The sequence below is a fragment of the Erinaceus europaeus genome, chromosome 1 (assembly GCF_950295315.1).
Source record: "Erinaceus europaeus chromosome 1, mEriEur2.1, whole genome shotgun sequence".
NCBI lineage: Eukaryota > Metazoa > Chordata > Mammalia > Eulipotyphla > Erinaceidae > Erinaceus > Erinaceus europaeus.
Genome location: NC_080162.1, coordinates 22223794 through 22236067, shown reverse-complemented (window position 1 = coordinate 22236067; position 12274 = coordinate 22223794). Strand labels below are relative to the sequence as shown.

General features: G+C 49.9%; 1 protein-coding gene across 6 annotated transcripts in view; it reads right to left on the bottom strand.

The window, feature by feature from the left end:
* Positions 1-6039, bottom strand: part of ADAMTS14 (ADAM metallopeptidase with thrombospondin type 1 motif 14) — a 107954-nt gene extending 101915 nt beyond the window's left edge. For 3 of the 6 annotated variants that reach the window (XR_009552050.1, XM_016188577.2, XM_060199697.1), the window contains exons 1-2: positions 5699-6038; positions 3708-4150 (exon numbers count right to left, since the gene is read on the bottom strand). Coding sequence is in view for 4 of the 6 variants with exons in the window: in XM_016188577.2 (XP_016044063.2) it covers positions 3708-4150; positions 5699-5780 (525 nt within the window). In the remaining 2 variants the exon portion in view is untranslated. Of the gene's footprint in view, positions 1-3707; positions 4151-5698 lie in introns of all 6 variants that reach the window. The other 3 variants (XM_007524141.3, XM_060199841.1, XR_009552045.1) reach the window with 2 other exon arrangements.
* Between the last annotated feature and the right edge of the window lie 6235 nt (positions 6040-12274).

Below are 12274 nucleotides of genomic sequence, written 5' to 3'. Positions count from 1 at the left end.
CCATACTCCCAGTAGGGAAGAAATGATAGGGGAAGATGACCCTCAGGTCACCCTGTTCCTCTCATTCTCACCTGAGGTCCTGCAATATCCCAGGCTCTCCCTGCCCCAAGTCCTCAAAAGTTTGGGGTCACAAGAAAGTTGAGAAGACTACTACTCTGACTCCCCACAGCAGGTCCAGAGAGTGGCCCAATTAGAATGTTACTCCTCTGGGCACAATCTGGGACCCTAGAGAATGACGGAGACACTCTACAGAGAGGCCTTGTCCTCCCCGCTTCTCTGCTTTCTCCCTCAAACTTCTTCAAGTTACCAGGGTCAGTCATGACCTCTGCAGGTCCGAGGCCCAGTCAATTCCTTCATGTTAATGTCTGAACAGTCTTGACCCAATGACACCACCTCCATAGAGCCTTCCCAGATTTCCAATCAAGAAAAAAAAATTGTCCTTGTGCTGCTGCCTCAGACAACACTGCGATAGGTCTGCTTTCATGTCTGAGTCTATAACAGCCGAGAAACTCAAGACGGCAGAAGTCCTAGCTTGCAGACTTCTAGGTCCCCCAGCCACTTCCCCAGCCTGTGACACAACAGACGCTCCAGAAGAGCAAGTGGGAAGTGAGGTTAGTTCCCCTCTGTCTGGGGCAATCACTGAATCAGTCACAGTGCACAGAATCATCCTGTTATCTGTCCCGAGGTAAATGACTTCATGGGACAACAGGAGAAGTGCAAGGGGGTGGTAGTCCGTGCCATCCCTCTGCCCACTGCAGGGTTTAGGTGGAAATGGGCATTGAGCCACAGACTTAGATAACCAAGCTTCTCACTAAAGAAGCAAGGAACCCAAACAGCTTCAAGTCTAGTTGTACAGAGGGGGGATGTCAGGGCCACCTTACAACTAGAAGGCTGCAGCCCACCCATGAAGGCCCAGCTCAGAAGTGCTGTCTGTCCTCTCTGTATCTGCAGCCTGGGTCTGGCACAGAGAGAGAGGGCCCTAGAAACCAAGGTCACAAGTCAGGGAGTCCTGGGATTCTCACACGGATATGATGGGCCTAGACCTCTAATAGGTCCCTCTCTCCACTGTCACTGGTCACCTCCATCAGGAACAACATAATGGACCCCTTTGTGTGGGCCCCTATAGGACCTTGCCCTCAACATGGATCAACAACGTAGGAACTGCCCCATTCTCGGAAGGGAGGTTGGGCCAAAATTCTCTACCACTCAAGGAAGATGGGTCAGGCAATGGGTGCAGCCTAGAATGTTCCTCGCCATAACCACAGAATTCGAGCTCAGACCTACAGTACCAAGCATGGTACTCCCTCCTTCATTTGCTCATGCCCCTTCCTCTACCCAAAATGCCACCCCTACCTACCCCCTGCTCTCACCTTCTACTTGGCTTTCAACACCTAGTTCATCGGCCTGGGTGAAGTGCCGCAGACTGAACTCCAGACTTGTATGTATGAAGTCGTGCATTTGATCCCTGGCTCTACATATGCCAAGTGACCAAGTGATGCTGTGCTATTCTCTCTCTCTCTCTCTCTCTCTCTCCCTCTCTCCCTCTCTCCCTCTCTCCCTCTCTCCATCCCATCTCTCAATGAATAAACAAGTTAAGTCTTGGATCTACCTGGTTAAGTACTCACATTATAATGTGTAAGGACTAGGTTCAAGCCCTTGGTCTCCTCCTGTAGAGAAAAGGTTCACAAGTGATAAAACAGGGCTGTACATGTCTCTCTGTCTCCTCCTCTCTATTTCTCTCTGTCTCTATTCAATAATAATATTAAAAACAAAAAGAGAGAGGAAATAAATTTTTAAAAAGTAAGTATTTCAAAAAGAAAGAGGGTGGGGGTGATAGCATAATGGTTATGCAAGGAGACGCTCATGTCTGAGGCTCCAAAGTCCCAGGTTCAAACCCCCCCTACACAGAGAGAGAGAGAAAGAGAGAGAGAGATTGAGAGAGAGAGAGAGACTCTGCCATAAGCCAGAGCTGAGCAGTGCTCTGGTAAAAAAAATACTAATTAGTTAATTAATTAATGGATCCCATTTAAACATCACTCCCTCCTACACCAAAAGATAATAATCACTCTCATTTACTGAGTACCCATCCCCACTGTGTCTTGGAAAAACCAAGAAGTTAGTGTTGAAATTTCTCATGTTCCCTCTACTGTTTGCAAGTCCCGGACTGCCTGCATAGCAGGGTCCTAACAATATGTGTGCTGATAGAATCTATCTCGTCACCTCCAGACCGTGTCCTCATCTACATGTAGGGATGGGTAAGGTTGGAATTGGTCTGGCTTCCAGAGCAGCCCCACTTTGGGTAAATGAGAGAAGTCAAGCCCAGAGACCTAAGCGACATGTCTAGGTCATATGATGATGAGAACATTTATATATGGGTCACCAAAAGTCAGCAAAGCTAGCTGCACAATTCCTCACCCTAGTCAGGACCCTGACCAGCCCTGCAGGCTCAGAAGGGCCTGACCCCCAAGGAAGATACAACAGGAGATGCCGCACAAGCTGAGAGTGAGGAAGAGGAGCCATTCAAAGCAGGCCAGCCTGAGACCAGGGGCACATCCTGGATGAGGAAGGATGACACAGCAAAAACAGTCAAAGCAGTCAACACTGACAGTCTTGGCCCAGGCGTCCACCACTGGACATGCCACCAGGTGGGCTAGGTCCCATTCTCATGAACAGACTATCAGCTCTGTGAGATCTCCACCTTGAGGATTTCCTGGTACCTGTGCGTGTGGGCAGCAGGACCTAAATAGTGTAAATAAATAATTTCATGCCGGGAAGAGAGCTCAGACTGTTAGAGTACAGGACTTACATGCCTGAGTTCCCAGAGGCTGCAGGTTCAAATGCCAGCACCACCTTATATGAGAGCTGAGCAGTACTGTGATCTCTTCCTTTCTTCTCTCTCATTCTCTCTCCAAATAAATAAATAAGGATTGAATTTGTTAGAAAAGTCATGGTGGGACCCAGGTGGTATTGCATCCAGTTAAGCGCACATAGTTCTAAGTGCAAGGACCCATGCAAGGATCTGGGTTCAAGCCTTGGCTCCTCACTTCAGGAGGGTTGCTTCATAAGCAGTGAAGTAGATCTGCAGGTTTCGGTCTTTTTCTATCCCTCTAAATCTTCCCTTCCTCTCTCAGTTTCTCTCTATCTTATCAAATAAAAAGGGGGGGATGGCCACCAAGAGCAGTGAATTCATGGTGCAGACACCAAGCCCCAACGGTAACCCAGGAGGTGAAATAAATAAATAAACAAACCAATGTCACGGTGCATTTTTGCATAGAAAAACTTAGAAAGTAAGTCATGACTTACAACATCCCAATAAATACATCTTGACACAAATCATAATATTCCCGTTTCACATGGAGAGGCTAGGTAAGCTATCCAAAGCCTCACAGTGAGTTGAGTGGCACAGTGTGGATTTAATCCTAGCCAAAGCTACTTTCACCCATTTATGTCGGGGTTCAGAGATTCCTGCCAAGTAAGCTGGAATCTTCCCACATGCACGGATGGTGAGGGGATAAGCAGGACATGGCGTCACCCTAACTCAGCCACTTCACAGCTGGGTGAGCATGAGTTGGGGGACCCAGGGGCATGTGGACTTGCTCAAACTCACAGGAATCCCAGATCCAGTCTGCCAAGGGGAAAGCTGTGCTGTCCCAGCTTGGGACTGGAAGGGGAAAGAGGACACAGCTGGACCAAAGCTTTGTCCTTACCAATCCGTCGCAGTTACTGATGGCGACCGCTGCCCCTGGCATGCCCGTGATACCCCCGGTGTAGATGCACTCCTGCCGCAAGGGCTGCCGGAACAGCTCCCGAAAATCCTCCTGCCACTCCACAGAGGCTCCAGGCACCACCAGCCGCCCATTGGGTCTTAGGCGTAAGTGCAGCTCCTCCCCAAAAACCGTCACGTTGAAGTACAGGGAGTAGCGTCCTACTCGGCCCCGCTTCTGGGTGGTTCCTTCGGGGCGCAGGGGGCTTCGGACCACCCGGAGATGAGCGGGGTATGACAGTGATGCAGGAGGCCCATCCACTGCCTGGCTATCAGTACGGGCTGCTGCTGGCCCGGACACCACGTGAGAGAGGAAGTGTCCGCGAAAATCTGTGCTGCAGGGCACTGTCACACCATAGTCACTGAGCTTTCTGGAGAGGTGCAGCTCTGTTGGAAGTAAATAAAGAATGACTTCAGCATAGTCTGTGCAGTAGAAAGGAGAAGTCACGAACCCATGGGGGCAGGGAGGGAGCTGTAAATTGAGGGTCACCTTGAAGGGGATCCCTCAACCCCAGGTTATCCATTTCCCAGGCAATGCTTCCCAGGGCCTCTCTGCACTTGGAGGAATGGTGTTCAAGTACATTGTGGATATAACTTGCAGCCTATTAATCCCCAATTCTTGTTCAGCTTAGCAGAAGAAAGCAATTGATGCCAAACAGTCCTGTCACTCTAGCAACACATCTTCCAACTTTGGGCACTTCCTAGAAAAGCACTGAAATTCCCCCGAAAGCCCTCAGGGCAGAGAGAGGGAAGGCCAGATCTGCTCAAACACCCCCGTGGGCTGAGTTCACCAGCCCCGCCTGGGCTAGGGCACTCCTCACCAAGCTCCCAGAACACAGCTGGCAAAACAAACACACCTAGAAACCCAGGGGATCCTGGGCACGCGTCAGGCAGAAAGGAGAGACTGAGAGGGAAAGGAGTCCATGGTTTTCCAAGTTTAGAAAGAAAACTGTTTTGAAGCAGCACTGCGGCTGCCCAGATGTCTACATGGCCGAGACCCAAGCTGAGTAAATATAGATTTTCAAAAATAAAAGTAGATGCACGGGGTGACCTGCTCACTCAGAATGAATTAAGTGTGAGGTCATGGCCCAATGCTCCAGGCAGCATGCCAGAGGCCCCATCCTCACCCAACATTCTCTGAGCTGGGCCAGGCCAGGCAGGAATGACAGCTCCCTGGCTGCCAGGCCGGGTGATTCATGTATACAAGTTTAGGAGGTATTTTCCTTTCCACACAGCTCTATCTCTTCCCTTTCTAGACCCCTACATAGCACAGGTGAAACCTAGAAAATTCAACCTCCTGAAAATCCTCCAGGCCTAGGGCAATTGTAGGGGTACTGACCTTGCTCTGGCTTTACCCATTGCGCTAACAGATCCTCAACATTTCTGCAAGAAACATGCTGCTTTGGTACCAGACCTGAGCCAGGGAGGGCACCCTGCCTGGAAATGACAGAGCCCCCTACATGTGCTCAGAGGCAGCAAGAGAGCATCTCATGCGGCAAGGTGGGGGTGAAGAATGTGGGGAGGCTCCGTGTGTGAGGGGGTGCTGCACCGGACATGAGAAGATTGGAGGAAAGGGAGGTGTTCATGCAAGAGTGTGGGTGCCCACCGTTCACTGACGTGGGGGGGGGTGCTAATTCTGAGCGGCAGACACGTGCACAGATGCACACAGAGACTAGTGTGCAAGGAGCGACTGGAAGAGGAGGAAGAGAGAAAGAAACACGGAAACACAAAAGTAGACTCTCTAGTCCCAACCCCTTTGCTGGGCTCTCCCTCTATCTGCATCCTATGGTAGAGGCGGAGAGAAATCGCAGGACGGGTCGCTGTCACACCGCGCGCACAGCCTCCCACCGCTCCGATGCTGCGCAGAAACTCCGCACAACCGGTGGCCCCGCTCGCATCCCGCACCCCCACGCGCCCGCGCGCGCCCGCACGCACCTGGGTTCCGGCTGCCCGCGGCCGTGCAGAGCGCACAGTGGAGGGGCAACAGGCAGGACAGCAGCGCGCGGAGTGGAGCCATGTGGCCGCACCGGGGCACCGCTGGGAGGGCCCCCGAGCGCCGGGCTGCGGGGCGAGGCTGAGGAGCGCCGCCAACTTGGCCTCTCGCCTCCCAGCCCCCAGGCCGCCGGCCTGGCCCCCCGCGCCGCGCCTGCACCCCTGGCTCCCGGCACCCGAGGCTCCAGGCGGGAGAACGACTAGGCGCCAGCGTCCCGCGAGCCAACTGCAGGCCGCTCGGCCAGCCGCGCAGGGACGCCCCGGGACTGGACGCGGCCCGAGCCCCGGAGAGGGGCTGCGGGGCGGGGCGGAGGTGGGCACACTGGCAGGGAGGGGCGGGGCGCCGCTCCAGCAGGGGGCGCCGCGCGCCGGGGGGCGGGGCGCGAGGTTGGGGGGTGCGGTGGCGCGCGGCTCGGTCGGAAGTGCCACGCGGAGCTAGTGCTGGGGCTCCCTCCTGGAGCTCGGGGCAAGCGCCCCCTCTGCCTAGTGGCCTTCCCCGAAGTCCCTTCTTCACCCCACAGCTCGCTCTCCAGAGTAGCTGAGCAGGGCTGTCTTGGTGCCTTGGGGTGGGAGAACTGTGACCATCACTCCCCCGCGAATGTGCCCATTTTGCAGACTGTAGCTCACAAGGGCCCCAAATGCTGTGACGGGCCTGTGTTCCAGTCAAGAACAGAACTGACTAAAACGACAAGAGAGCTTTCTAGCCAGACAACACTGATCAGAATCCTAGCTCTGGGCCCAGTTTCCTCATCTGTAAAGTGGTGTGAATCCAGCACACAGGCAGAATTCAGTCAGGGTAGATCTCTCCTTCCATACTTCAGCCCCTAGCACCAGCAGCTGCCAAAGGGGTGGGTTATGATGATATAAGGGTGGGTACTAGTTTCTGCAATGGTGCTGAGACTAGTTCAGTAACAGTCCAGCTTCTGCTTCACTGTACAGATGTGTTCCTAACAATTTGCAGAGGAACTGTATTTCAAGCAACCCAGAGGTGGAAATTGGGAAGGTTTTTGTTTTGCTAGTTTTTTTTTTTTTTCCCAAGAACTGTGGTTCTTTGTACAATGTATATTAAGATTCCTCATCTTGCTGTCTTTTAGTGACTTTCTTTTAAAGGGAGGCCTGTTTGTGGCTAGAAAGCTTCGGATTAGACTTCATTTAGGAATCCTAGGTCCCTTGGAGAAAGAACTTGGTCTCCTACACTCTTCTTCCAGCATAGAATCTTCCAGTCTGTACCTGAACTGGGTTCAGGATGCCTTCCTCCTAGTGGGCAGAAAGCAAGAATCATCACCTTCTGCCCCAGCACCTAGCTTGGGCCCTCCTACAGGCCTGTTGTGGAATTGTGGCAGAATGTCGAAGTTTGGGAAGGCCAGTGCATTTATGAAGCCAGATCAGAGAACTGAAGTAATGTATCCCAGTTTGCACAGTTCAAAGATGGAACCAGAACCCAGAGAGTCTAGTGCTGAATGGGATATAGGGAAACATGGTTAGAAGTCAAGAGACTGGGAGTCGGGCTGTAGCGCAGCGGGTTAAGCGCAGGTGGCACAAAGCACAAGGACCGGCATAAGGATCTCGGTTCGAGCCCCGGCTCCCCACCTGCATGGGAGTCACTTCACAGGCGGTGAAGCAGGTCTGCAGGTGTCTATCTTTCTCTCCTCCTCTCTGTCTTCCCCTCCTGTCTCCATCTCTCTCTGTCCTATCCAACAATGACGACAACAACAATAATAACTACAACAATAAAACAACAAGGGCAACAAAAGGAAATAAATAACATAAAAAAATAAAAATTAAAAAAAAAAGAAGTCAAGAGACTGTTTCTAGGATGGACTTTGCCAAGGACAGATCATAAGACCATGGGCAAATGACTGTCCTCTTGTAACTGTGGTGCCTCATCTGTCAATGGGGAAATCAGCAGGGTGACCGGAACCATAGGCACTCACTAAGGTCCAGTGTAAATGCAGAATATATTCTACAGCAGGTGACATCAGGGCATTCAGTTATTTGAAAATCATACCACCAGGATGATCTATATTAAGTTGGGAAGAACAGAGGTATACAAATGACTTTCTTTCTTTCATTTATTTATTTATAAAAAGGAAACATTGACAAAACCATAGGATAAGAGGGGTACAACTCCACACAATTCTCACCACCAGAACTATGTATCACATCCCCTCCCCTGATAGCTTTCCTATTCTTTAACCCTCTAGGAGTATGGACCCAAGGTCATTGTGGGATGCAGAAGGTGGAAGGTCTGGCTTCTGTAATTGCTTCCCCGCTGAACATGGGTGTTGACAGGTCAAACCATACTCCCAGCCTGCTTCTCTCTTTCCCTAGTGGGGAAGGGCTCTGGGGAAGCAGAGCTCCAGGACACATTGGTGGGGTTGTCTGTCCAGGGAAGTCTGGTCGGCATCATGCTAGCATCTGGAGCCTGGTGGTTGACAAGAAAGTTAACATACAAAACCAAACAAATTGTTGATCAGTCATGAACTTAAAGGCTGGAATAGTGCAGTCGAAGAGTTGGGGGGGGTCCTCCATTTTGTAGGTAGCTAGTAGGCATATTTTAGTTTTATTCCAAAAGGTCTGTGGCTATACTAGCTTTTGTTTTGTTTTGCTTTGCTTTGCTTTGCTTTGCTTTGCTTTGCTTTGCTTTGCTTTGCTTTGCTTTGCTTTGCTTTGCTTTGCTTTGCTTTGCTTTGCTTTGCTTTGTTTTCCCTGAGTCTGAAATCTGATATACAGGTGGATCCAAGTTATTGTCTGGGGAAATGATGTCATGGCTAGCAGAAGAACCAGAAAGCTGGATCAGGGAAGAGAGTAGCTCCCTAATATGGGAAAGGGGTATAAATATTATTGACTGTGAACCCCATCAATTTGATTTGGTCTGGGCCCCATATTCAGCTTAGGAGCCTATGTGACCTCTGCCTCCCTGTAGATCTGAACTCACATTCTGTGGTCATGAGTAGGAACATTTCAAGCTACCCCAATATCATCCCATCTTCCTCTGGTGTAGCATAGAGTATGTTATCTATCCTCCTTTCAGAGGATGGAACATTCTCTACCAGCAAATGATTTTCAAACATGAAGCTCTGAGCTCCCAGGTTCAATTCCCCAACACCACCAGAAAAACTGGAGCTTATGAGTGCTCTAGTAATAATAATAATAATAAACCAACTCAGAATAAATCAGGCTCTGTCCTCAGTCTTCTCAGTTGCAGAACTTGTGGAGATAGGAGGACAAACTCATGTCTTGTGGCTAGACATTTTCTCCTTGCTACAGGGCCATTGCAGAGAAACTTACCTAGAAGGCTAGAGCTCTGAGTCCCCTTCCAGACACCACCCAATTCTTCCTGCCTTAGACTATTACAGCTGGGACCCAGCAGTCTGATTCATGAGCAACAGACTGGGGCCTTCCCTGGAGCCAGTCTTGGCAAACAGAACAAAACTTCACCCTCATTCTCTCCCCCACCCCCTTTCCTGGGGCTACAATCGTTGCTTTTGTTGGCAAGTATTACATTTCCAAGCTCTTTCCTACTGAAGAAGTCTTTGTTAGGAAGAAGGGACATGGGAGCATAGCTCCGTGTCTGGGCCAGAAGGTGAGGAAACAGCTGGGTGGTCTCACTTCTGCAAATGAACAAAGGTAAAGTTAGGAAACCTACAGGCATTTGTCAGAGACCCTCCAACAAGGAAAGCTGGGATTTCTAACCTCTTACCTTGGGATCTTGCACAGGGGAAAATGGCCCTCACCAACTTTTGGTGACAGTCCTCCACTACTTACCCAACACACCTGTCATCCAAGTCCATGGAAAGAGAGGGAGATGCAGACAGTTTGTATCATACAGAGCCAGCAAGCAATTGGAAGATATGACAGGTACCTGAGAAAGCATGAAAACCAGGCAGGACTGGGGTAGAGACATATACTCTATATGAAGAAGCGGGGCTGCCAGTAGAGGTGAGAGGAATTCTGGAAGGAGAAGGACTCACGGAAAGTTCCATGGAAGACCTAGGTCTGAACTCAGGCTTCCACAGGAAAGTAGAGAGGGGGCAGTGCCATTGGTCAGGAGGCTGACTTGAATACCACCACCACTCCGTCCACACTCCACCCTCAACTTGCCTCAGGACCGCAGCTCTGGCTGCTCCTTGTGCTGAATGCTCTGTCCTCCCTTTTCACCCAGTAGATCCCTGTCCACCCTTTGGATCCAGTTGTCATTTCCTAAGCCCATCAGGTCAGACCCTCCTGTTGTTACACCATCTTTGAGCCCTTTACATCCCTACAGCCTATTGAATGTGACCTGGGTCTGTGTGGTTTAAGGATCAACATCTGCTTCCTCCCCACTCCCACCCCAGCCTGAGTTCCTTGGGGACAGGACCTTGTCTGGATTTGTCCCTTCTTGCATCTCTCTGCCTCTGTAATGGCAGACACCTAGTGAACCCTCAGTAAGCATCAGTTAAATTAATAATCAAAGGAGTAGGTGTAAGTAAATGGAGGGTTCCTGGGAAAATTGAGTAACTGTGTAGTTTCCCTAGTAATCATTCCAGGGGAAACTTGAGACAAGTCCTGCTACCACCATCAACATGAAGGTCACCAGGCCCCGCACAGTCAGCCAGTCAGCCAGCAAGAGTTGCCTTTCCGCTTCCCCAAACCTGGTAAGATATTGAAGATAGCAAAAGCAAGGGTCAAGGAGATAACATAGTGGTTATACAAAAAGATTTTTATACCTGACACTCCAAAGCCCCAGGTTCAAGCCCTAATACCACCATAAGCCAGAACTGAGCAGTCCTTGGGTAATAAATGAACAACAACAGCAATCATAGCTGACACCAGTTGGCCAAGCACTTTACACATCTACATCAGTTCCTGTAACAGTCAGACAAGTCACTACCCTACTTCCCTTTCTGGCTCTCCAGATAAGGTGATCGACCTCACTGCTCATAGCAGGTCAGTTCCACATTCAGATGTGATTCTAACACTGAGACTTTTCAGGATACCATGGTGCCTATAAAAGATCCCTCCTACGGGCCAGGTAGTAGTGCAGATGGCTATGCACACATGTTATAAAGACCAAGTCCCCACCGGCAAAGGGGGAGCTTCATGAGTGGTGAAGCAGTGCTGTGAGTGTTTCTTTCTCTCTTTGTCTCTGTCTCTCTCCCTCTCTCTATTTATTATTGGACAGAGACAGAGAGAAATTGAGAAGAGGGGAAATAGAGAGGTATAATGTATGCACTTAACCAGGTGTGCCACAGCCTGGTCCCCAAGTTTCTCATTCTCTGTCCCTCTCTATCTCCCCCTTCCCTCTCACTTTCTGTCTGTCCTAGCAAATAAAAAGAAAGGGGTGAAATGGCCAAGGGGAGCAGTGGATTCATCATGTAAGTACCAAGCCCCAGCGATAACTCTGGTAGCAATTACCAAAAAAAAAAAATATATATATATATATATATATATATATATATATATATATATCCTCTAATCCTCATCCACTTAGTTCATTTTTGTATTCCTTTCTTTAGATTTAAAAGCAGCCTTAGCCACAGGTAAGAAGTTCCAGGCCAACAGCTCTCAAAATCTTGTTCCCTGGACCAGCAGAATCAGCTTTACGTGGGTGTTTGCTATAAATGTAAGTTCTCGGGCCCTACCCCAGACCTACCCAGTGGGAAACTCAGTGGCTTCCTATGTATTAACACACCTTCCAGCTCATTCTGGGGCACACTCAGATCTAAGGATCTTGAAAATCAGCGTCAATTTAGGACTGAGAACCAGCTCACTCAAAGTCTGTGACCTACTCCTAATTCTGATTCACCACCCTCACTTCCCATCCGGCTCCAGAACTGGAGTTCTAGGAGCATCCAAACTGAGTCTGGCTGAACTCCAGGAACATCTGGATTATCCAGGACCATGCCTGTGGCCTGTCTCTACATCACCCTCTCCTTTCCCCCCAGCATCCCCTCAGCACATTCTCTGGCAAGTGTTTAATGACCGTATCCAGGAGACCCTGAGGGGTTAAGTTAACCACAGTGATTTCTCATGCCTTGCAGAACAGCTGATGCCCCTGAGACTGGCTGAGCCATGAGATCAGTTCGAAACAATGTTGTTTGTACCCTGTGTAGACATTGTGTGGTTATGGTTACCATGTGTTGAGGGGTTCTGGAAGTGGAGGTCTCCTTATCCTTATAAGGAAAGATGCCAGAAAGACCAGTTGCCCTTCAAGAAATATGGCTGCTCATTCCTCTACCCCCACCCCTATCCCCAAAAACCCCAGGGCTAGGGTTACAACATCTTCTGAACCAAAGTCCAGTGCAGACTTCACTACAGGTCCTTTGGGGTTCAAGACAGAAGAGGCAGAAAGTAGAGACCTTGTCCATTTCTTGCAGTCCCTTGGTGCTGTAACTTGAACTTAAAAGGGGCTTTGGCTTGTGGCACATAACGGGTTGACTGCGGGGCACTAGGAACAGGTTTAAACAAATCAAGGTTTATTAGAGCAGTACAAAAGTATGGGGCATATATTTTGGGTACTGCAAAATAAGCAATTAT